A 25,828-nucleotide genomic window follows, 5' to 3' on the forward strand; every position below is an offset into this window, starting at 1 on the left:
CATGAGCCACATGTGGCGGTTTAAGTTTACATTTAAATCAAACAGCATTAGAAATTGTTCCTGAGGGGACACCTGGGGGGGCTCAGTCCATTAAGTGCTTGCCCTCAGCTCAGGTAATGATCCTGAGGTCCTAGGATTGAGCCCCATGTCTGGCTCCCTGCTCAGTGGGGAGTCTGCTTGTCCCTCTGCCCCTCCCCTGCTCATGCTCTTTCTGTCTCTGTCTCTCTCTCAAATAAATAAATAAAATTCTTTTTAAAAAAAGAAGTTTTTCCCGAATCACACTTGCCACATTTCAAAGGCTCAGTAGCCACACCAACCTAGCGGCCACCAAATTGGACAGCAGAGACAGAACATTCCATCACTCTGGAAAATTCTATCGGACAGCAATGGCCTAGAATGGGGATCTGCCAACTCCATTCTGGGCCTCTGTCTGTTTTTGTAAACAAAGTTTGATTGACACACAGCCACACCTATCCATTTTTGCATTGTCTGTGGTTTCTTTTATGTGATGTCACAGAGGGCCTACAGCCCGTGAGGCCAAAAATAGTCCCTCTCTGACCCTTTACAGAAGAAGTTTGCCGACTCTCGGCCTCGAATGTTTTTGTGGAATACTGTCCAACATGGTAGCCACCAGCACATGTGGCCATCAAACCCTTGAAATGTGGCTTGTGTGACCGAGGAACAGAATTTTAAATTTGTTTAGGGGCGCCTGGGTGGCTCAGTGGGTTACAGCCTCTGCCTTCGGCTCGGGTCATGATCCCAGGGTGTTGGGATCGAGCCCCGCATCGGGCTCTCTGCTCAGCGGGGAGCCTGCTTCCTCCTCTCTCTCTGCCTGCCTCTCTGCCTACTTGTGATCTCTGTCTGTCAAATAAATAAATAAAATCTTTAAAAAATTTTTTTTGGTTTAATTATAATTAATGTAAATATAAATGTAAATTTACTTACATGTAAAAACTGATTTCTGACTCCATTCTTGGAAAATCTCTTAAGTATTTTAGAGCAAGCAGGTGTGTGAACCTGCTTCTCCAACTCTCCGTTTTATAGAATGTAAACAGCAAAGGCAGATCGAGCATTTCTGATCACAACTGACTGTCCAAATTGAGATGGACCAAGGGGCGGGACCACCTCCGAGGGACAAAGGGACGTGAGCTCTCCTTAACTATGCCGACTGCCTGCTGAACTGATAATATCTTGGAGAAATGTTGGGTTAAGAGGAAATCTAGCATGAAAATTAGATCACCTGTTTCTTTTTAATTTTTAGCTGTTGCTCCTAGAAAAATGGGAATGCCGTTTGTGGCTTGCGTTATTTGTCTGTTAGCATTCGCTCTAGAACATTCACCAGCTCCTTATTCTGATCATTGGATGCCAGTCATCTCTCCCAGTCATGACAATCGCAAATGTTCCCAGATGTCACCCAGGGTCCTGTGGGGGCAGAATTGCCCCCCGGGGGTTGGGACCCCCTTGTGACCTGATGTGAACTCCTCCATGAGACAATGGAGGCTCTCGTGCGTTCCTGCACTCAAAAATGTGCCTGGCACGTTCTTGCCTCCCAGTCTCGGCACACGCGGTCCCCACGCTACCCCCACCTCAATCTGCCACAGCCTTCCCCATCTCTCCAGACATGGTGCAAACGCCCCGTCCTGTGAGAAGGTGCCTTGTTTGCCTGCCACCAAGTCCTCGGCAGTGGGCCAGGCCCCCTGCTTCCCCCGGGCCCCCTCCCTAAGATGTTCCCCCCAGCTGCCTCATACCCACTGTTCATTCTGTGGCTTGAATGGGGAGCCCCCCTAAAACATGTCCAAGTCCTAACGCCCCAGAACCTGTGAATGGGACTATATTTGGAACAGATGTCTTTACAGATGTCAGCAAGTCATGGATCTCGAGATGGGGTCATCCTGGATTTCGGGTGAGCCCTAAACCCAGGGACAGGTGTCCTTATAGGAGAAAGGCAGAGGAAGAGCGGAGATGTGTAGACACGGAGGACGGCCACGTGATGACAGAGGCTGATGCCTCTACGAGCTGGAGAACAAGGATTACGGGCGCTCCCGGAAGCTGGAGAGACGCGGAGCAGAGTCCCCCCCAGAAACTCTGGAGGGAGCACGGCCCTGCTGACACCTTGATTTCAGACCTCGGGTCCCAGAATTGAGAGAGCATAAGTCTCCGTCGCGCTAAGCCCCTAGTGCGCAGCCCCCCATTCACTCCTGCGCAGGAACCCTTGCTCCCAAGGCATCGTAAACCCCGGCTTCTACCTCTACCATCCCTGCCCCAGTCGCTTCCTGGGCAACCACATCTCGCTGCTGCCCCTCTGAGCCCCGTTCCCGGCGCAGAGCGGTGTCCCCAAGCACGCTGTCTGAATGGAACCCGCATCCAGAGTCTGAAAATCCCTCTGAGCGTCCCCCTGCTCCTCTGTTCCCTGTTGCTCCCATCACCGGATGCCCTCTCGCTGGGTTCCGCGCCGGCCACAGAGCAGGTGCTCTGTACATGTCTGCTGGATGCACCACTGGGTGCTGAGGACTCAGCCCAGCGTCTGAGCCCCTGGAGGGGTCCCTGATCCCGGCTGCTGATGGAGCCCAGAGCCCATCTTTGTCCCCAACATGGAGGGAGCCGGGGCTCAGGTCACAGCAAAGGAGTCTGGCTTTGGGTCTCAAAGACTCCTTCAGGAAAATCATGTTAGAGCTGTTAGCAGATCTCCGTGAGGGTACGGATTGTTCCGGACAGAAGGGTCAGAGCTTCCAGCCTGAATCTGATCACACACACACACGCGCGCGCGTGCGTACACGCACGCACACACAGGTCCAGTGGATGCAGAAGGACTGGGTGCCCACGCAGGGTCTGCAGTCAGATCCCCGCTCCGCTGTTTGCCAGCCGCCAACCTGGGACAGCACCCACTGCAGCACTGGTTTGTTCCTCTAAGTGCCCGACATCCCCGGGGCCCTGGCACCTGGAGACCCAGGCCCGCTGAGCATCATCCTCCTTGGGTCCTGGGGGGACCCGGCTGACCTCTCGACGGCGACGTCAGGAGAGACTCTGAGCCAGGACGGTGTGGGAAACTCACTCCCTAATTCCTGCCCCGGGGCCCTGAGATAACTCATGCCAGATGTGGGATAATTGTTCGGCAGCAGAAGATAACTAAGAAGATCCACAGAACTCCACTGTCCCCCCCCCACCCCACCCGCCGCTAACCTGCCCCCCAGTTCCGGCTTGGTGTGGGGAGATGCTGGCACCACGTCCATGGGAGGGAGAACTGTGAATTCTCAGATGTCGCCTCCTCAGTGAAGACTTCCTTGACCACCTTCTCTACAGTTGCCTCTCTCCACTCCCCCCTGTTATACTCTTCCAGTGCTGAAGATCAGAGAGGTTAAGTCACTGGCTCATGGACTAACAGCAAGGATTGCTGGGGACTGAGCAAGGAGTCCATGGATTGGCTGCCACAGCACTCTACCGCTCTTGTCTCCACTCCACGCTCCCCTCCCCCAAAGAGGGGCACCTTATTCTTCACTATGAGGCTGAGGCCAACCCTAGGACCATTTTCGGTGCTTTCAGCATCAAGCCAACCCCTGCCATGACCTCATGCTGCCGGCAGGTGCACCCCGATTACCCAGCCAACCATGCTGCACACGTATTCTCAGCATTTGTGGCTGCAGATGCCACCCAAGCTTCCCCCAAAAGCCTTTGATGCTGAAGAGTCCCTGAGAATCCCAGAGGTCATGGGGTGCCATGGATCTCACTGTGGTTCCTTCAATTTTGATCTCGAGGCACTGCCTGGGCTCAGTTGGCTCAGGAGGACCACCTTCCCTTCACTGGGGACAGGGAGCTCCTGCTCTCCCCAGGAAGGCAGGGCTGACAAGGACAGCCAGCAGGGACAGAACCTGGGCCAGCCCTGTATGACCTGCCCGGTCCTCTCCCTACACTCCCCTCCTCTCTCACTCCCTCTTGCTCCCTCTGCTCCAGCCACACAGGCCTCCTTGCTGCTCTTCCAACACTCCAGGCACAGTCCTGCCTCAGGGACTTTGCACGGCTATTCCATTTGCCTGCTAATGCCTCTTCATCCTTCAGGTCTCAGCACAACGACACTAACGTGCAGGGCCAGGTGCCCTTGTGCTGTGTGCAACCTACACGACCACACACAACCACTCTGGTGGGGAGTACAGAGCATAGCATGCAGTAGGCACTCAGTAAATGCTCTCTCTGATGATCGCTTCTGTCTGTCTGCACCTTGTACCTCTTTCTGAGTCCAGAGGCAAGTGGGCTCTGCCGCTGATCCCAGGAAGGGCCTCAGCCTTCCCCAGGCTGACAGCAGCCCCCTCCCAGACAGCACCCAGGACTCACCCCGGGCAAGGTCTTCTGTTCGTGCAGGGCAGTCTGAGCTTTGATGGCAGAGTCCCTGGCACAATAGGTGAGAAAGGCACAGCCTGGAAAGGAAAGAAACGGGGGTGTTATGAGAGGGGATGTGTAGACCCGTGTTCATGGTCACATTGATCCCAAAGGCCAGAAGGTGGAAACACCCCAAATGTCCTTCAGTGGAGGAAGGATAAACACAACCTGTCCTTCCGTCCCTACGCGGGACATGGTCCAGCCTCAGGGAGGGAGGGACTCTGACCCCTGCCACAACATAGAGGACCCCGAGGACACGGGGCTCAGCGAGAGCAGCCAGACCCAGAAGGACCCGTCCCGCAGGTCCCCACTCCCAGGAGGGCCCCAGAGGAGTCCCGTCCACACAGACAAACAGGAGGGGGTGGGAGCCGGGGCTGGGGCAGGGGTGGGGAGTCCGTGCTTCATGGGGACAGGGTCTCTGTGTGGGGACATGGAAAGTTCTGGAGAGGGAAGGTGTCGGTGGCCGCAGGACAGTGTGAGTGTGCTTCATGCCACCGAGCTATGGGACACCTGGGTGGCTCAGTGGGTTAAGCATCTGCCTTCAGCTCAGGTCATGGTCTCAGGGTCCAGGGATGGAGCCCCGCATCGGGCTCTCTGCTCAGCGGGGAGCCTGCTTCCCCCTCTCCCTCTCCCCTCCACCCCCAGCCCCCGCTCACACTCTCTGTCGCAAATAAATAAATAAAATCTTTTAAAAATCTAAAAAAAAAAATGCCACTGAGCTGTGCAGAGATTGTTAAGATGGTAAATTTAATGTTATGGGTATCTCACCACAATAAAAAAAATTTGGAAAAGAAGGAAAAATTGGTTAGGATGGTGGATTTTATGTTCTTTTTACTACAAGTTAAAAATAAAGACAGCAGCCTACTTTTTTGGGGGGCCGACAGCAGACGTGCAGTCTCCCACCCCCCCAAACCGGTGAGATAGGGAAGGGGAGAGAGGAGACCCAGCTGTTAATTAAATCCGTGGCTGAGGCTAGATGAAGAGATACTGGGAAGGCTGGGTGAGGTGTGGCGGGGGGAGTGGGTGGGGAAAGCACCAGCCGCCCCAAAGCTGCAGACGAGGGGCACCATGGCTCTGCCAAGACCTGTTTTGTGGCCTCGGACGGGGCGCCTCTCTTCTCTGGGCCTTAGTTGCCCCCATCAGTGAGGATGGTCCGAGTGCAGGGTGGGGGCCAAGGGGCGGTGGGGGGAGCCAGCGGGAGTGTGGCACAGTGGCCAAGCGCAGAGCCAATCAGGAGAGGGAGGGGAGGGTCAGCCTTGAAGTGGTCCAGAGCCAGGGTGTGACTGACTGGACGACGTCTTGGGGTGGGGGTAGGAAGGGGGGTGGGGTGAGTTGGGGGGTGGGTTGCGAAGCGTGAGGACTGCAGAGACGAGAGACATTGAGAGAGACAGAAGCAAGGAGAGAGAAGTCTCCAGAGACAGGCCGATGAGATCAAAGGTGTTGGAAAGACGTTTGCCGGAGGCCGGTGGGGGGGTTGAGGGGGAGGATGTGCGTGGGATGCAGGCGGGAGTCAGGTCCCCTTGGATGGACGCAGGGGAGCAGGCTTCAGCCCTGGGCTTTGCCTCTAACCTCTGGGGGCCTCATTTTCACTGCGTGTGAAATGAGACCATCGTTGGCCATTCTCATGCTGTTGGACCCTGTGTCCACCCCGCCCCCCACCTCCCTCCCTCTGCCTCCTCCGCCCCCTGCAGACCCCCTGCAGACCCCCTGCAGCAGAAGCCCTGGGAACAGCTTTGTGGTGCCCATTCTCGCTCCAGACAGGAGCTAATTAAGGCTGTTTCCTTCCTTCTGGGATGCGCTCCCACAGGCCGGCTGGTTGCTGGGGAGGGGTCTGCCGCAGGCCTGACAGGCTCCCTGGGAGCCCTGGGGTGGAGGGCACCAGGCAGAGCGGAGGATGGTTTCTAGCATTTAAAAAACATTTGCTGTGAGAATGTAAAATGGTGCAGCCCTGTGGGAAAGAGTTTGGCGGCTCCTCAAAAAAAGTTAAACATAGAATTACCATAGGATCCAGTAGTTCCACTTCCGGGTCTGTCCCTGAAAGGATTGAAACCAGGGACCCGAAGAGATATTTTGAACAGATACTGCACACAGTCACAGCGGCGTTGTGCACAACGGCCAGACGTGGAAAAACACAGTGTCCACCGGTGGATGCACCGACAGACGAGATGTGGTCCATTCATACACTGGAATATTATTCTGCCGTTAAAAAGGGGGAATTCTAACCCGTCTCACCACGTGGATGAACCTTGAGGGTGTTGTGCTCGGTGTAATAAGCCAGACCCAGAAGGACACATCCCACAGGACCCCACTCCCAAGAGGTCCCCCAGAGGAGTCCCGTCCACACAGACACAGAGGAGATGGTGGAACCTGGGCTGGGGTTAGGGGGTGGGGAGTCCATGATTCGTGGGGAGAGTGTCCATCCGGGGAGATGAAAAGTTCTGGAGACAGAGGGTGGGGGTGGCTGCAGGACGGGGGAGTGTGTTTAATGCCACTGAGGTGTGCACTTAAAAATAGTTCAGATTGGGGGAGGGCGGGAGGCGCCTGGGTGGCTCAGTTAGTTAAATGTCCGACTTGTCTTGGCTCAGGTCATGATCTCAGGGTCACAAGATAGAGCCGGCCCCCATACAGGGCTCCTGGCTCAGCGGGGAGTGTGCTTGAGATTCTCTCTCTCCCTCAGTCCCGACCCCACCCCACCCCACTCTCTCTCTCTCTAAAAATCAATAAATCTTTAAAAAATGGTTAAGATGGTGAATTTAGTGTTATGTGTGTTTTACCACAATAAAAAATCATCATTGGGATATATCAAAAACATACCATCGCCCCAAAAAATCACAGAACACATTAGCCCGAAGCGGAGGGGAGAACGTGGGCCAGAGCTCGGCCTACATGGGTGCTTCACAGCAAGGCAGGGGTGGCGGGGGAGAGGGTCCCAGGTGACCGGAGACACACCAGGGTGCATGTGGCTGGCAGGACGGGCCCTGCCTCTCCCACGGCCCCTACGGTCCTCACCCCACCGTACCACGGATGCCCACAGAGACAGGAGCCCTGGGGGGGGGCAGGTCAGTACACATTAAGTGTACAATGTAGCAAATAATTATAAAATCATGTAACCATCTCCCAGGTCAAGGAATAGAACATGGCAGCCACCAGAAACCCCAGTGCCTCACATCCTGTGACAAACCCCTGCATCCCCTAGAGGTGACTGCTAGCCTGGCCATCTGTACTCTTGTGGGCGGGCATCTAGGCTGTCCACTGTTAGAGGCTATCATGAACAAAGCTGCTTTGGGACACTCTTGTATGGGTGCTTTGGAGCACAAAGGCATACCCGGGAAAGGAACTGCAGGTTATAAGGCAGGCCTATGTTTAGCTCTAAAGGACTCCTTCGAACAGTTCTCCAAAGTGGGTTGTACCAAAGAATTCTCCAATCAACAGGTCTGACAATATTAGTGCTCATTTTCACCAGCGCTTGTAAACGTTAGTCATTATGGTGGGCGTATCACTGTATTTCATTGAGACTTAACATACATTGCCATAGTTATTAACAAAGCCGGGCACCTTGGTGCACTGTAGGAATTCTTTATGTGCTGTGTAAATCAAGAATACTTTGTATTCTTTTATGGTTCTATCTGATGCACACATCTTCCCCCAATCTATGGCTAGTCTGTCTACTTTTTTTTTTTCTTTTTTAGTGTTTCTATTTTCTGAATTTAGTCCCCAAGGTCTTCAGGGAAAGCAGAGGTGCTAAGACAACCAGTCTAGGGCCGGAAAGAAATCAGGCAGAGCCAAGAAATTGGACTGCAGGGAGATGTGAGATAGAGACAAAACCCTTCTCCTTGGGCCCATTCTTGCCCGCGAGGCTTCATTTACAGAACATGGAGTGCGCTGGTCCTGGGAGGCTAGGACAGGACCCCCGAGCCACCTTCTAGGCCATCTGCCTCTGGGTCCAGAGAATGTTTTCAGCCAGAGGGACGCAAAGACTCGACTGTGTGCCGCTGTCCCCGGTGCTGAAAGTCTCACTTGTTCTCCTGACCCGCTCTCTTCCCGATATCTCAGTTTCTCTTTTCTAATTGGGTAAAATGTGTGATGTTCACCACTTTCTGGGTAAACACAGCCTTGATTTTCAGTTTCTGTTAGGGCTGATTGGATCTCCCTCCCCAAAATTCATCTGTTGCTCTCCTAACCCCTCAGGACCTCAGAATGGGACCTTATTTGTAAAATGAGCCATTGCAGATGTAATGAGTTAAGGTGAGGTCGTAGGTTAGGAGGACCAGCCCCAGCGCCGTAGGACTAGTGTCTTTAAAAAAGGAGGACATCGGGGCGCCTGGGTGGCTCAGTGGGTTAAGCCGCTGCCTTCAGCTCAGGTCATGATCTCAGGGTCCTGGGATCGAGTCCCGAATCGGGCTCTCTGCTCGGCAGGGAGCCTGCTTCCCTCTCTCTCTTTCTGCCTGCTTCTCTGCCTACTTGTGATCTCTCTCTGTCAAATAAATAAATAAAATCTTAAAAAAAAAAAAGGAGGACATCTGGGCACCGAGACACACATTCAGGGGGAAGCCCATGGGATTATGAAGGCAGAAATCCGGGTGAAGTATTCACAATCCCAGGGACAGTAAGGACCTCCAGGGACAGTGAGGACTTCCAACAAACCACTAGAGGCTGGGAGAGACCGGAACCAGGTTCTCCCTCCATCTCAGAAGGAACCAGCTCAAGCCACACTTTCATCTCAGACTTCTGGCTCCCCAGACGGTGAGCAAACATGGTTCTGTTTTTGAAGCCCGCTGGTTTGTGGTACATTTTCTCAGCAGCCCTAGCCAACGAATACCGTCCCCAACTAGTACAGACTTTTACTGGTATTAATAAAGTTCCCGGGCTTCTAATACTAATAAACTTGTACTCAGTAATGACTCACTCAGTCCTTATAGCAACCCCACAAAGTAGCTGCTAGTATTGTCTTCATTTTACAGATGAGGGTCTGGGACATGGAGTGGGCAAGTGACTTGCCCAGGGTCACACAGGTGGTAAGCATGTGCTCATTCAGACTCCACTCTGGGCGACACTGCCTGGAGCTTGCATCTTTTAAAAAATTTACCCAGGGCCTAGGGGAGGATCTCAGGTCCCTGACTCACCCCTCCCCAAAAGGAGTTTTAAAATAGTGCCAGGATCAAATGCTGGGTCGAGGGCCATGGACGCCATTTTAATTTTTCAAGGTCTGTTTGTGGCATCCTAGTCCCAGAGAGACCTTTTGAGGGAAGCCACAACCCAACCAAAACCTACACTGGGTGAACCTCTCATCTCAGTTTCAGTCCTGGCCACCCCTACCCACACATCAGCCTCCCCAATGACAAGGCGACCAGGCCTGGTGTCCAGCAGCCCCTGCCCCTGCTGGCCAAGCCCTGGGGTCCTTCCCAGTATGCTCAGCACCTGACCATCCCTTCACACCCACACCCATTTTCAAAGCCTGGACCAGGATGGACCTGGGGTGGTGGGCTGTCAATGCTCACAGATCTCTCTAGGCCCAAAGACAGAGCAGGGACGAAGATGGGGGAATCATTGGGGGAACAAGAGTATGTATGTATGAAAGTTTCCTGATAACTAGATCTGTGTCATCACAGCTCCCTTGGGAGGCAGGGAGCTCCCCATCTCTAGAGGTAAGCAGCAGGGGTTCCCCAGAGAGGAAACTTCTTTGCCAGAGAATCCTGAGAGACCTTCCTCATGCTAAGATGCTCTGCTCTCTGGTCTGAGATCTGAGCTTTTGGGATTTCATGACTCAAAGTTGGAATGACAATAATAACGTATCCAAGGTTTTGAGTGAATTTCAGGGAAGATGGCAGAATTGGGAGCCCCTGCCTCTCCACATACACACCCTGAGTCCACTGAGCACCACACTGAGTCAGTGTCCACTGAGCACCACACATCCTGCAGGGCACGTCACCGCTATCAACCCTTAGTCCTCAGACTAGCCCAAGAGAACTGCATTGTTGTGTTTATTTTTATTATTATTATTTTAAAGGTTTATTTATTTAGAGAGAGTGAGCATGGGGTGGGGGAGGGGCAGAGGGAGAAATAATCCCAAGCAGAATTCCCGCTGAGCATGGAGCCCGACATGGGGCTCGATCCCACGACCCTGAGATCACGACCTGAGCTGAAACCAAGAGTCAGACGCTCAACCGACTGAGCCACCTAGGGGACCCGGTATTTTATTTATGATTATTTCCGTTTTTCAGGTAAGGAAACTCAGACAGCAGCCACCAGGTTAACACAGTGACAGGGCCAGAGGCCAGATCAGAAACCCAGAGGACTAACTCCAGTCTGTTCCTCCTCGACCTCTATCTTCTCCCTCTTATAAAGACAGTAGTAGTGGTGACAATGGCTCCTTCACAGAGCACTGGGACAGGGTGGTCACTCTCCTGGGGCTGGGCTCCACCCCCCTCGCCCCCTCCCCTCCTTGCAGGAATCCGGCAGGGCGGGTTACACACAGTAGTGTGGGGGAGCGGGTGGGGAGGCTTGCCGAAGACACACAGCAGGAAAGGGCAGAGTTGGAGTTGGAGCCCGGGGCATCTGACATCACGGGTTTCACTCCCATCCACTGCACGGAGAGGCTTTGATCTCCAGGGTGTGTATGTGGAGAGGCAGGGGCTCCCAATTCTGCCATCTTCCCTGAAATTCACTCAAAACCTTGGATACGTTAAGACAAACGTGGCCTTAAGAGCATCTATGAAAAGATAACATCCATATCTGCATGACCCCATTGCCCAGGGCTCTCCCCACAGCCCACAAAGACACTCCTCTATCCAGCCCGGGAGATACTGCCGCGGGGGGCAAAGGTGGCCATAGTCCCTCTGTAGCACCGGTCTCTGTTCACCCTGGGCTCTGGGGACAATGTCCTCATTAACGGGCAATCCTAAGACTCGGAGGTTGGGAAGAGGTATGTGTGGTCAGCCTGGGGCAGCAGAGGGTGGGACAAAGGGCTAGGGGAAGCCCAGAGGACTGGGGATGGCTCTGTCTGGCATTGAGGGTGTAGGGAGCAGGCTGGGTTGTGTGGCAGGTGTCGAGAGACGCTGCTGGGGGGCAGGGAGCATAAACAGGGCCCCAAGGACTTTGAGAAGCAGGTGAGGAGAATGAACTGAGTTGAAGGCAGTGGGGAGCCCCAGAAGATGTGCGGGCAGGGGAGGGCACAGGGGTGTGTGCTGGGAAGATCTGGGACCAGCCTGGAGGAGGGACTGGAGCACAGGTCAGAGGCTAAAGGTCAGGGGAGGCGAAGACTGAGCTGGGGCCTTGGAGGCAGAGAGGAAAGATGGGTGGGACACTCCGAGGGTGTCTCTGGGGGGCAAGGGGCTGGGTGTGGAGGTAAGGCGGAAGGCCAGGGCCATCCCTGGGAGGGTGCAGCAGATTGTATGGTGGCCCTCCAGGAAAGATAGCGTACGTCCCAGACCCTGTGCATGGGACCTCATTTGGAAAAAGGGACTGTGTCCATGTAATTAGAGATCCTGAGATGAGATCCACCCTGGATAACAAGGTGGACCCCAGATCCGATGACAAATGTCTTTGTAAGAGACAAGAGGAGACACAGAGAGAGGAGACACCGCGTGAAGACAGAGGCACAGATGGAGGGACGCGGCCAAAAGCTAAGGGGAGCCTGGAGCCCCTGGAAGCTGAAGGAGGCAGGAAAAGCTGTCCCCCTGAGCCTCAGGAGGGAGCACAGCCCCTTGATCTTGGACCCTGGCCTCGAGGACTGGGCGAGAAGTCCACTGTTTCAAGCCAAGTTTGTGGTCATTTGTGACCGACGCCCCAGGAGGCTCACAGAGATGGAGACCCAGTAGGAAGAGTAGTTTGGAAGAAAGATGCAGAATCTGGTTTGGGTCCTCAGACCCAACTGGGGGGTTGGGGGACATCAGGGGAAGGACCAGCCCCCCCGCCCCAGGACTGGCTAAAAGTCTCCCAAATGGCCCAGCAAGGCAGTACCCACTGAGCAGAGCCAAGCCCTGGGTCAGACGCCACAGCCTCAGGTGGAACCCTCCTTCTAAACTGGCGGGTATCTGTATCCCATGTTACAGATGCATTAAACCCAGATCAGAGAGGCTTAGCAATTTTCCTGAGGTCACACAGCAAGTCACAAACAAGGCCTAGAACTGAATCCAACCTAGGGGTAGGCAAAGGGCTTCTGAAGTTTCAGAAAATCCCAGAGTGAGTGGGACTACTTGAGTGGTCTAAACAAAAACTGTTTTTTTAAAGCCTTTTCCCTTCTTAGTAGTCATGGTGGATATTTTCATGCCTAAGTGTAGGATTTCAGTCATTTCTGGGGAGCAGGGCAGGTCTGGGAACTGGCCGCGTCCCCCGGCACCCCGCACTCGGGCTCTCAGCCACCACCCTGGAGCTCGCCACGCCCTGGTCCGCACACCCCCACCTTCATCTCTGTCCCCATTCTTCCTCCTCCACCCCCGCAGCCCAGCCCCAGTGTCCCTTCCAGAGGTGGGGGTCAGGCACCCCTGCAGCTCTCTCCAGCCTGTGTGGGTCTCTAACTGCCCATCAGGAGTTACTGTCCCACTGGATTGGGAGTCCCTGAGCTGAGTGTGGGAACCAGGTGAGCTGGCCACCGACATGTCCCCAGGGCCCAGCCCTGGGCCCAGCATGCTGTGTGCTCAGCAGAATTTGGCCACAGCTCACGGTCTCCATGCTGATCGAGCACCCATCGACGCCCTCCTGGACCTGCTGGGGGCCCCTCTGCCCCGTCTCCCTGAGGGCACCACTGCCGCCCTCCGCCCCACAACAGGCCCTCCTCCCAGGGGCCAACAGAGGGCGCCTGTGAGCACTGCCTCAGCCCACAGCCCTCCAGGGCTCCTACCTTCCTGGGGTACAAGCAGTCCCTAAGACCCCACATGACCTGCTTTGTCCCCTCCCTGTCCTCCCCTCCTCTCTCTCTCTCCCTAGCCCGCTCTTCCCCAGACACACACACCTCCTCTGCTCCTCTGACACTCCAGGCCCTCCTGCCCCAGGACCTTTGCACGGGTTATTCCAGAACGCACTCTGCCAGATCTCTGCACAGTTCATTCCCTTCCTTCAGATCGTGCCTCAAATGTCACCTCCTTAGTGAGGCCTCCTTTGAGCACCATGTGTAAGGTTATGGCCCCCCATCGCCCCCTCCCCCAGCTCTATTTTTCTAGTACCCTCATCACCATCTGCATGACGCACACAGGTTTCCCTCACTATCCAGAAGTTGAGCGTTCCTGCAAAACCTTCTGACAGCCTAAATGGCATACAGCAAGGAAGCAACCACCATTAATTTACATGGAAAACTTCTTGAACATTCCCAGACTCAAAAAACAACCTCTTAGGCTTTTCAGATACTTCAGGACACATCTCGCTAATGGATGCACAGAATGAATCGAGATAACGCACAGATGCTCACACAATTCGGAGCCCTGGATACTGATGTGTGGATGCCCAGCATGGTCCTGGGGAAGGAGCCTGGTGGGGCGGCGCTCGCTGCTGGGGTGGGGGAGGGGGGAGCATTGCCTCTGGGACAGCTCCCTGCAAAACCAGTGCATAAAAACAAAAATCCCCTTCAGGTTTCCTTCGGTTACCAAAAAGAGGTACTCACAGAGGCCTTTTGTAGGTTTTTACATGTTTGATTCGGGGGTTGGGGGGGGGCGTAGATATCACCCGGCACACAGTAGGTGCTCAATGGACACTTGTTGGCTGAATGCTTGCATTTTCAAGCTGACCTGCTGATATCAAGGCAACTCTTCGAGGGCAGGGACATTTGATCGTTTTTATCCCTCCCCTTTCTTAACATGTGTGGCACGGACTTATTCAACATTTCCTGAGCACCTATTATGCACCAGCTATACAGCGGAAACAGACGACGGAAAGACTCCCTTGTTCACTGCTGATCACCAGCATCTCCTGCTTCCCTCGCCAGCAAGGACGCCACCACAGCTAGTTGTGCAAACCCTCCTCCCAAATCCCTTGGGCCCCCAAGCCCCTGCCCCCCAGGTGCCCCATGTTCTTGGTCTTTAACCTTGGCTCTGTGATCTAGCCCGGCCCAGGGCCGCTCACCGCTATGTGATCTTGGGTCACTTAACTTCTCTGAGGCTCCACTAAGAATTACAGAAGACACTCCCCTGTGCTGTGGGGCCACCCTCTACCAGCCACCTGCCCTGGACGCCCTCTCTGCTCCCCTCCATCCTCTCGGCCCCAAGCTGTCCCCACTTGCTGACAAGAGCGGGGCTGACAGGCTCCCTCCCGTATCCATCACCCCTCCCCTCACTCACAAACTCATTGGCTCGAGCTCCTGGACCCCTCTGGCCAGTGCACCAGCTCAGGGGCACCTTCCCCCTCTCTACCTCGACTCCTTAGCTGCCACTGTTGACTTCTCCTATGCCCCAGACTTATGCAGTGGGGCTTCCCAGGCTCGACAGGACACGCATCCCCAGTCTCCTGCCCGCAGCTGTCTTGATTTCTCTCACAGACTGTCCCCACTGCTATGCCACTGGTCCCTCCATCCTTACACCCACCCACCCACCTGTCCATCCATCCGTCCACCCAGCCATCCATTTTCCCACCTGCTATGTTCCAGGCACAATTCTAGGCCCCGGGGGACATAGCAGTGAACACAAAAGGCAAAAAACTCCGTCCTAATGGAGTTTGCAGTCTCGGGGCGGGGTGGTGGAGAAAGGCAAAATCACGTAAGAAGCAAAATCTATGATCTGTGTTATGTCGGAAGTCTTCATTTTCACAGGGAAAAGAGGAAAGCAGGGAGGCAGGGTTTGGGGTGCTGGAGGGTGGCTGTGCTTATAAATCACGTCTGCGGGGAGGGGGCCCCAAGAAGGTGAAGGTTGAAAGGCAAGAGGAAGGCGGATGCGAGGAAGGGGAGGAGCCTTCGTCAAGGAGGTGACCTCTGAGCCCGGACCTGGAGGAAGAGATAGAGGAGCCCTGCAGAGCTTTGGGAGAACAGCATCCCGGGTAACAGGGATGGCTCATGCAAAGGCCCTGGGGCAGGACTGGCTTGGTGCATTGGACAAAAGGCAAGGAAGCCTGTGTGTCTGGAGCAGAGTGGGTGAGGGGGAGAGAGGGAGGCGGGGAGGGCAAGGTGGGGCAGGGCAGGTCATACAGGGTCTTGGGGGCTGCAGAGAGGACTCTGGTCACTCTGGAACAGGGCCATCCCAGACACTGTGGGGGCGCTGAGCAGCATCCCTGGTCCCCACCCACTGGACGCCAGGAGCACCACCAGTTGTGACAACCACAGACATCCTGAGCATCACCCGGTGTCCCCTGGGGGCACCACTGTCTCAGGTGAGAACCACTTTGCTAGATCCCTTCCTCTTCCTCACCTCCCCCACCGAGAGCTGATGATTTGACCCTTTAACTATGTCTCACCGGGACCTTCGGGTTAAAGCCAAGATTACCCGCCTTTGCAGCCCTTCCCCCCTCACCGCTGCTGCATTCCGGCCTCTTCTCTTATTCCCTCCGCTGCCCTTCTCCCGATCCACTTGTAACTCCCCAGACACACAGCCTCCAGGCCTCGGGTGCCCGACCCTGGAATTCCAGCCCCTCCCCCATAGCCCTGCTCTCCTCTATGCTGTTTCCCCCCAAATCACTGTAGAATACACATAGCATAACTTTACCGTCTTAACCATGTCTAAGCGCACACTCACCCCGTCCTGCGACCACCCCCACCCTCCAGCTCCAGAGCCTTCCATCTCCCCACATGGAGACTCTGTCCCCACAAAGCACGGACACATCACCCCTGCCCCAGCCCCGGCCCCCACCCCCTCCTCTCTGTCCCTGTGGACGGGACTCCTCTGGGGCTCTCCTGGGAGTGGGGTCCTGCGGGACGGGTCCTTCTGGGTCTGGTTCCTTTCGTTGAGTCCTGTGTCCTCGGGGTCCCTCCGCGTCATGGCAGGGGTGAGGGTCCCCTCCTTCCTGAGGCTGGACCGTGTTCCCGCGTGGGGACGACCGCGCCGCGTGTATCGGTTCATCCATCAGCGGACACGGGCTGTTTTGCACATTTGGCTGCCATGAGCTGTGCTGGGAACACCCGTGTGCAAACAGCTCTCGGAGACCTTCAGTCCTTCTGGGTCTATGCGAGCTGTTGGCTCATACGGCAACGGGTGTCAGTGTTTTGAGGAACTGCCAGACCGTCTTCCCCAGCACCGCCCCAGCACGCATCCCCCAGCCGTGCGTGAGGGCTCCGGTCTCTCCACATCCTCGCGGTCACTCCTGTCTGCTCTGTTTGCAAACAGCTGTCCCGGGGCGTGCGGGCTGGTGCCTCCTTGTGCTGCTCCACGCATTTCCGCAGCATCTTCAACCCCAGCTCGTCCGCTCCGCCCGCCCCCAGCACACACCACCACCCCTTAGGGCCTGCACAGACGTCTGTCCAACTCCCAGAGCCATGGGCTCCCCGTAGACACAGAGTGGGGGAGGTCGGGGGTGAAGAGATGATCCCGCAGCCCCGACCGTGTGTGGGTCCTCAGGGAGGTCTCCTCCCCTCCCTGGGCCTCCATCTCCCCCTGTGGTGAGGTTGCTCTGGGCCCCCCCAGCCGCAATGGGGGTCCCTCACCTGCTCCTTCCCCCAAGCAGAGGGCCAAGGACAAGGACGCCCTCTCCCAGCTTTCCCATGTTTATCCTGACCGTGCCGCCGGGCAATCAGCCATCCTCAGGAGGCCCTCAGAGGGGCTGGGGCAACGACAATGCTGGCAGAAAGCTCTATCTGCTCTCCAAGACCCTCTGTGCCTTAGTTACCCCATCTGGAAAATGCAGATTCTGAGCTCCCTAGGGGACCCTGTCTTTTCCCTGCTCACCGCCTTCAAGGGCTCCCACCTCACTCAGGGTAAAACCCATCCTTCCCAGGGTCCACAGGCCCACAGTCCATCCCAGCGCAACTGGCCCTGACCCCTCCTCCCTCCCTCCCCTCACTCTCTCTGCCCCAGCCACATAGGCCTTCTCGCTTCTCCTCTGACAGGTCAAACTCATTCTGACCTCAGGGCCTTTGCATGTGCTGTTTCTGGTCCTGGAATGCCTCTCCCTTGGCCTCAGAACCACAGCTTCCTCATCTGTCATTCAGATGAGAGGCAAGGGAGGCAAGGTACGCTGTCACCTCCAACACACATCCTACTTTAGCTCCTTCATGGCAGCTCAGTCCATTCTAAATCTTACTGATTTGTTTCCCCATTTGTTATCAGTCCCTCCTCTGCCTGGGATTGCTTTGCATCCCCAGAGCCCAACTCAGTGCCTGATACATACTAGAGACTTGACAGACAATTGTTGACCATACGACCACCTGGCCCTGTATCGAGGACTGCTACAATATGAAGGACATCACTCAGAGTCATTATACTAATCACATGATATAAGTGAACTCTAATTTCTACAACCTAGTCTGGAAGACAGCTGTCAATATTCCTTCTCTTTTACAAACGAGGAAGCTACGGCTCAGAAAAGGTGAGGTGGCTTGTCTAAGATCCCCCAGAAGCAACAAAGCAGAGACAGGAACAGAAACCAAGCCTGTCCGACTGCAAACCTGACGGGTCATCCTCACCCATCATGTGAGGAAGAAGGTGGTAAATGCTGGGGAGGTATCCATCGTCCACACACGCATCCACCCATCCATCCATCCACCCACCCATCATCTGTCTACCCATCCGTCCTTCCATCTACCACCTACCCATCTACTCATCCATCCATCCATCCACCCTCACATCCATCCGTCCACCCATCCATCCATCCATCCATCCATCCATCATCTGCCCGTCCATCCATCCATGTCTGGGCCAAACTACTCACTGACCTGTCCATCTATCTGTATCGCAGCCAGCCTACCCGCCTGGACCTGCCCACTCCCCACCTTCCCATCCTCTCACTCCCCCATGCCCTCATCTATCCACATGTGTACTTCCAAACAGCAAATAAGACCCAGTCCTTGCCCTCCTAGAGCACATGTATTAGTGGCGACCCCCAGGACCCCAGGCCAACAGGACATTGCTAGGTCAGTGTCTTTCAAACCTAGTAGCCCCTTCCTCTGTCACTGGTCGTCTTTGGCCCAAGGACCACCAGCCTTCCTCGATGACCTTTACCTTGAGTCTTCATCTCCACACTCACACCTCTGTCTCTGCTGCCTTCCCTCCTCTTCCAAAGTGGGTCAAGCCCCAGTCCGGGAGGTTGTGAGGCCTCGATACATTGCTGTGTGACTTGGGGCTGAGTGCTACCGCTCTCCGAGCCCCAGTTCCTCATGTGACCCGTGTGGGGGAGGGGAGCTTGATTTTTCTGAGGACAAGAGTCTGCTTCTTTGCACTCCTCTTCCCCCACAGTGCGGGTCCACCCCACGGGGAAGCTTCCTCTCTTTTCATCCAGGTGCGTAGGAAGTAAGCATATCCTGAAGAGGCTGTGAGGCCAGAAAGAGGCTGGCGATGGCAGGTAAAGACACATGAGGCGCCCTTTCCACGCAAGTCCGACTTCCTCCCCTGCTCTACACTTGTCCATGGCTCCCCAGTGCCCTCCGTCTGGGATCACAGGCCCTGCAGGCCCTTGCTGACTCTCTGGCCTCATCTCCCACGTCTCACCTAATGCTTTCTGTGCTCCACGCGCCCAGGCCTCTATAAACCCGGCTGCCTCTGCCCACAGGCACGAGGGCAGGGACGGCTGCCCAGCGCACTCTCTGCTGTGTCTCACACGCATAGCTGGGCCTGGGACACAGTAAGTGCTTCTGTGAATGAACAAATGAGATGTTTCCCTACCGCACCAACTCCTATTCGTCTTTCAAAGACCCTAAAGCCCTCCTCTGTGCAGCCGGAGTCCACAGGCAGAGCCCCTGATTCCCTGTCCCGTTCCCCCCACGCTGCTTCCCTGTCTCTGCCCTGGCCCTGACCATCGGCTCTAGACGCTCACGGCCAGCTCTGTCCTGGCGTTAGAGGGCCTTCATCCTGCCTCACCCAGGACGAGACAAGGCCCCGGAGGTTTTCGGGAAGTGTTGGCCGGATGAATGAATGAATGAGTGAACGAACGGGCACCTGAGTGAGTGCGGCCTTCCTGAGCGTCCCTGATGGCCAGGTTCTCATCTGCCAGAGTCAGGGGTGAGAGAGAGAGACATGAGCCCATGCCAGACACAGCTCCTGGGCCCACCCCCAATGCCAGAGCCTCTCGGAAGAGCCCTGCTAGATAAGTCCCATGTCAGAAGGGGACGCTGGGACTCCGAGGACCCCTTCCTGCTTTCCCCACCAGGGCAAAACCTCAGCCCCTCTCCCACCAGAAGTTTCCAGAGTTAACACTGCTCTGGGCCTTTGCACATGCTATTCTCTGTGCCAGGAACACCTGTCCCCTTCAACAGATTCTTCTCACATGATGTCAGCTTGGTCACATGATGAGCCCAGCCCGGTGCCAAAAGGCTTAACTGCCTACCATTCTAGTTCTCACCATCCCCGCCCTCTGAGATGGAAAGCGCCGCAGCTCTCCCATTCCTGTAGGTGGCAACACGGTCAGCCGGTAAGATGCACAGAAACCAGACTCATCTCAAGGCCAAGTTTGGAACGGCTCTTTCACACTGACCACCTCCTCCAGGAAGCCCTCCTGGTCTCCATACCTGCAGGAACCAGGGCTCCTCTGGGTTGTCCCTGGAGGCGTGTGTTTCCACCATCACAACCCTAACAGCAATGCCTTTGACCTCCTCGTTCCTCACTGTGTCCTCCTGCCAGGCTGGGATTTGAAGGCAGGTCAGGTCTTGGGGGACATTTCTATGTTGTTCGACATCGTATCCTGGGTCTAGAACGGGGCCTGGTGCTCAGTAAATGTTGGTTATATGGATCGATGGAGACATGGGTCTCATTCACTCCATCGTGAATCCCGGACCGATTCCCGTTCCCGCAGATTCCCACGTCCCCACAAACGCGGCACACAGTTGGTGCTCAGTCAAGGCTCTCTGCCTGAAGGAGGGCAGAAGTGATGCCACAGTCACAGCCTGAAAGGCCCCGAGGGCCTCCTAAAAGCCTGTTAAATCAGGGAAGAATGGGTGGCTGGGGAAACTGAGGCACAGAGGCGGGGCATGCCTAGCTCTGACTCCGGCCCCCAGCACCCCTATACGGCCATTCTCACCTCACCATCTCCTCCCTCGGCGCCCCCACCAGGCAGCCCTCCGTCTCCCGTCTCCCGGGGCTGGGCTCTCACGCCTCAGAGCTCAGTGTGCTCCAGCCGCCCCTCCTGCCACCATCCCAGCAGCTGGTGCTCCCATGGAAACCACAGGCCTCCACCCGGCCCCCCCACCTGCAGCAGCCCCCCTCGCAACCTCCGCTTTAAGACAAATATTGTCATTAACATGCAAATGCATATGCGATTACCATAAATGGGGGGGCCTTCGGCCGAGCCCTATGGTGGAGGGGGGACCGGGGCAGGGTGGGCATTGATGCTTGGCCCCCCTCGGGAGAGAGGGACCATGTGGCCACACCAGGCACCTCCGTGAGCCCCCTCTGAGGGCACCATCCCCTGGCTGGGACCTGGTGGGGGGACATGGGGACACTGGCTAGTGGGAGCACCCACCCCCCCACCCCGCTCCTGGCCTGAGCTCTTGGTGAGGCACAGGTCTGAGTGGAGAAGTGGCCTTGCTCCCTCCACGCTGCCCCTTCTCCTTGGTTCTCCCTGCCTCCCCCGCCTCTCCCTGGCTGTGTGTGTGTGTGGGGGGGGTCATTCCCTGCCCCTGTTCCTCTCAGTCTCTGTCTCTCCTTCTGTCTCTTCTGTCTCTGAATCTGTTTTTCTGTCTCTCTGTCTCCATCCCTTTCTCTCTTAAAAACAAAACAAGCCAGCGCCCAAGGGCCTGCCCTCCTTCTGAGGACTGTGTCCTTCCCATCCTCCCCCTCCCCTGCCATATTCCCAGAGCCCCAGGCCTGGCTGGACCATCCCTTGATCTCAGCAGGGGACCCAACACACTATCCCTGAGGCATCCTTTCTCCCGTCACAGCCCCTTCCCTCCCCAACACCATCTTGGAGGGCCCTGACTTGGCTTGGGGGAACCTGTCACCTCTCCATCACACAGACAGACTTTTGTATTCCCTGGGCTGGAGGGAGACAGGTGGGGGACAGCAGGGGATCCAGCTCCTCTCGGTCCTCGAGACCCAGTCCAGGCCCCTCCGAGCCTCAGTTTCCCTTCCACGTGAAAGGTGCTAATGCTCACAGCCCACCTCAGGGGTGACCCCTTCAGCGGGCGCTGAACCGGCCCCAGGTATGACAGTTAAGGATGAGATGACCCTTAGAACGAGGGTGACGAGGACGACGCTGGGTGGCCCTTGCTGCATGGGGAGCCGGTGGCACGGTGACCCACTTCACCCTCTCTGGCCCTCCAGGACCCCTGCTGCCCCTCGTCATGGGATCCCCTAGCATTCAGGAGCCCAGAAGGCTCTGGGCAGCGGGGTGGGGAGGATTCCCCTCCCTTCTCCCCGCCCCAGGACCACACCCCCAATCCCACTATCTCAGCACCCGACAGCAGGTGTCCTGTACCCTGTTGTCTCCCCAGGAACTAAACCAGATCACCTCCATTTCCCATTCATCACTCCCTTTGGCTGAGACCCAGAGAGGGGCAGCCACGGGCCACAGGTCCCACAGCAGAGCCCCAAACACTGTGGGTCCTCGAGACCCCCTCACCTTCAGCTTGCCCCGCCCCCCAAGCCCCTTCCCACAGGCGAGGCCCAGCCAGGCCCAGCACAGGTGGGATCAGGAAAGAGATCCATCCTTGACCCGCGGGCATCGGGGAGTGGATGTGAGGACAGGCCCCCTGCCCAAGCCACAGGCCCTCCATCCAGGACCCCTGGGACGTGGAGGGTGACAGGCAGGTGTCTGTCAGGTGACACACTGTTTCCTAATTTTCCCCCACCTGAGAAAGCCCCTGAGGTGTCCCTAATCCAAGAATTTCCAGCCAGAAAAACATAACTGCACATTCAAGGGGTCTTGCTCTGTGACAGTGGGGGAAACTGAGGCTCCGGCCACAGTCGCTCTTTTCTTCCTGGCCAAGGGGGGGGGAGGGGGGCGCCAGGGGAGACTTAAAAAATGAGAAAAGGGGAAAGAAAGGAAGGATCACCCTGCGTGGCCATCTCCAGCTCCCTGTAGGCTTCCTCGATCCAGAGCTCACCGACAGCCTCTCAGCCCAACATTTGGGGGCCGTGCAGACACCCCTTCCAGCCTCCAACAGAATCTTTCTAGAAACGGGCCCTCCAGGCATACTCAGGGTAGGGGCTTGAGGAAAGAGCCCTCACGCAGCCGTGGACCCCTGAGCATGACTCATGGATGAATGGAAACCCCCCACCCTCCTAGTTCACATAGAAGAATTGGATTTTCCAAGCCTGATTATTTTTTCTTTTTTTTTTTCTTTCTTTTTTTTTTTTTTGGTGATGGTTGGATTTGAAAAAAGGTGGGGGATGGGAGGGGCTTCTTTTCTCCCCTAAGATACCAGCTAGAGGGTCTAGCTACAGTGACAGGCCCTCGCTCCATCCCACCAGACTCTCCCCATGGCCTGCCCGGTCTGATCCATCCATCCATCCATCCATCCATCCATCCATCCTTCCTTCCATCCATCCAACAAACATGTATTCATGCTTCCCAGGCCTGCAACAGAGAGGAGGACGAAGACAAGCAGGGTCTGAAATAGGTCATGGGCCCTGGTCTGTCCCCCAGGCACCTCCAGGGTCTTGTCAGGGCTGCGCAGCACAAAGCCTACACCGTCCCCACCCTCAGTCGCCAGCATCTTTACAGGAGAGCCGTCAGAGCTACCGTAATTCAGACAGCGGGCCCACGACTGGAGCCCAGGGCTGGGGCCACAGTCCCCCGGCACCTCCTCCCAGCATCCCATCAGAGAGAGAATCAGGTGGGAGGGAGGTGGGCAGGCCTCCCCACCCCTCCTGCCTCCCCCACTGGGCTCCCAGGTCGCCCACGCCTCCCCGTCCACCCTGGGATCTGGGCTCTGCCAGATGGACGGTCCAGGCTCATCGTCTTTGGCCTCAGACCTCAACACATTGCTAACAGGCTAGGCCAGTTTTAACTTGAGCCAAAGGTGGAGGCAGGGAGGGGGAGGGCAGAGAAATGGAGGGGGGACACTGATCCAAACAGAGAGGATGGGCAGAGGGGAGGGCACGCCATAGCATTTTAACCACCCAAGGCTGGGGAGGCTGGCGCCACCACCACCACTACCCCCGCCTCGCTCAGCTCCCTGATACCCCCACGCCGCTTTCTTTGTAGTTACCGATTAGCCCGGGGTCCTGGGCATCCGTGTTCCCTGCGGCTGGCCGGACCTGCCCCACTGGCCTGGCTTTGTGAAAATGACCAAAGCAATGGAGTCCAGAGGTGCAAACTTTCCCGACGGGGCCTGGGGAGGCCGAATGAATGGGGTGGGGGGGCGGGGAGGGGGGGCGATGTTCAGGCAGCTCCCCCAGCAAAGGGGCAGGAAAGAGTGGGTGAGGGAGGGAGGAAGGGGTGGGGGTCCAGGGGGAATGGGAGGGAGAGGCAGAGAGAGAGAGAAGGATGCTTGGGGGGGGAGAGGATGGGAGGTAGAGGGAGATGGGAGAGGAGAGAAAAGGAAAGAGAGAGGGAGAGGGAGAGAGAGGATGCCGGAAGGTGGGGAGGGAGGGAGAGGGGGCGGAGGAGGGGAGGGGGCCAGCTCGAATCTGTCAGCTGCACCCCCAGAGGGGGGAGGAGGGGTGGGTGGGAAAGGGGGGGAGAAATGATGCCGTGGCAGAGGCGAGCAGAGGGAGGAGGTGAGGAGAGGAGGGCTGGGGGAGAGAAGATGCCGGAAGGTGGGGTGGGGAGGCCGACGGAGGGGAGGGGGAGGGAGGGGAGGGGAGGGAGGGGGCCGGGGCGCCCACCTTTGTGCATGCCCGTGTAGGGGTCTTTGAGCACCGTGAGCTCGTAGATGCGGCCGAACTGCTCGAAGAGCGGCTTGAGGTCCTTCTCGTCCAGGTTGCGCGGGATCTGGCCCACGAAGAGCTTGATGGCGTCCAGGTCCTTCATGCCGTCGGGCTGCCCCCCGGGGGGCTCGGGCCCGCTGCTGCCCACGGGCGAGGGCCGCGTCTGCAGGAGCTGCTGCTGCTGCCGGCGCGCCTCGCTCTCCGTCAGGCGGGCCATGGCGGGCGCAGGCGGGCGGCGGGCGCGGGACCGAGCCGGCGGCGGCGGCGGCGGCGGGCGGCGGGCGGACTCGCAGCTGGAGCGACGGACGCCGCCTCCCGCCTCCCTCCCGCCCCGTCCCCGCGCCCTCCTCCCTCCTCCGCGCGCCCGCTCGCTCCAGCATCAGGACCACAAAAGGGCGGCTCCGCAGCGGCCCCTGGCGGCCGGAGCGCGCCTCGCCGCGGCGGCGCCCCCCGCCCCCTGCCCCCCGCCCCCTGCGCCCCGCGTGCCGGGCGCCCGGCGCGGGCGGGGAAACCGAGGGCAGGGCGGACCTGGCTTCCAGGGCGCCGCTCCTCCCGCGGCCAAGGACAGGAAAATCCACTAAGCGTGGCGCGCAGCTCTCCAGGGTGCCTGCCTGGCCTTGACCGGGCCGTCCTTGGCCCTTCTGAGCCTGTAGCAGTATAGGAGGTACTGATAGCATCAGGGACAAAACCCAGAAGACACCCTCTGCTCACACCGTGCGCCGAGCACTGTGCTCAGTACCTTCAGGTTTATAAGTCACTGGATAGAAACAGCCATCCCGGTCCAGGGTTTCGGCGGCAAAACCCGTGCGCGTACAAACACTCAACACAAAAACAGAAAACAAACAAACAAAAAGAGACTGCAACCCTGTGTCCCCACCAACAGCGACCAGAACTAACATTTTTTTCTCACACTTGCTCTGTGCACATACCATTCAAAATATATCAAAGGATATTGACACATTGGGTCCGACTGCTCGGAGACAATCCCGTCATCCTACCTTAAAACTCTCCAAAGATGTCCCCAAATTAAAGCCCAAATCCTCCCCAAAGCCCCTGTAGGGCCTCACCCCTCCACTCCCTGCTCTCCCACCTCCTTCTCTTTCCCTCGTTTACTCTGCCCCAGTCACATGGGTCTCCTCTCTTCCTCCAGCACACCATGTACGGTCTGCCCCAGGGCCTTTGCATGGGCTATGCCATTTTCCTGGAATGCCATCTCCCATGGCATGGTGCATGGCGGGCTCACTCGTTGGATCCTCACCACTTTCTCTATCCGTCTTATCTAAAATCATTCAGCCATCACCATCTCCTTTCTCTGGCTTGCTTTTTCCTCCATGGCATGCATACCCTTTTAACTTAATTCTAATATGCTACATACTTATTTACCAATTAACCATATAGCTCTTTCCAAGTGTCAGGCTTTATGCTAGGTGCCCAACACGTAGGAACTCATCCAATCCACACAACCCTCTGGGTGGGTGCAAATAAACAGATGCTTACAGATGTGTTTGGTTGGTGAAACATGGGATGCTTGATCTTGGAATCATGAGTTCAAGTCCCGTGTTGGTGGTAGAGATTACTTTAAAAAA

General features: G+C 56.6%; 1 protein-coding gene across 8 annotated transcripts in view; it reads right to left on the minus strand.

Moving 5' to 3' along the window:
* The window catches only part of CELF5 (CUGBP Elav-like family member 5), a 47,975-nt gene extending 23,502 nt beyond the window's left edge, over nt 1–24,473 (minus strand). For all 8 annotated transcript variants that reach the window (XR_007123294.1, XM_047706615.1, XM_047706573.1 and 5 more), the window contains exons 1-2: nt 24,201–24,473; nt 4,327–4,409 (exon numbers count right to left, since the gene is read on the minus strand). Coding sequence is in view for 7 of the 8 variants with exons in the window: in XM_047706615.1 (XP_047562571.1) it covers nt 4,327–4,409; nt 24,201–24,459 (342 nt within the window). In the remaining variant the exon portion in view is untranslated. The remainder of the gene's footprint in view (nt 1–4,326; nt 4,410–24,200) is intronic.
* Between the last annotated feature and the right edge of the window lie 1,355 nt (nt 24,474–25,828).

Source organism: Lutra lutra, chromosome 1 (assembly GCF_902655055.1).
Source record: "Lutra lutra chromosome 1, mLutLut1.2, whole genome shotgun sequence".
NCBI lineage: Eukaryota > Metazoa > Chordata > Mammalia > Carnivora > Mustelidae > Lutra > Lutra lutra.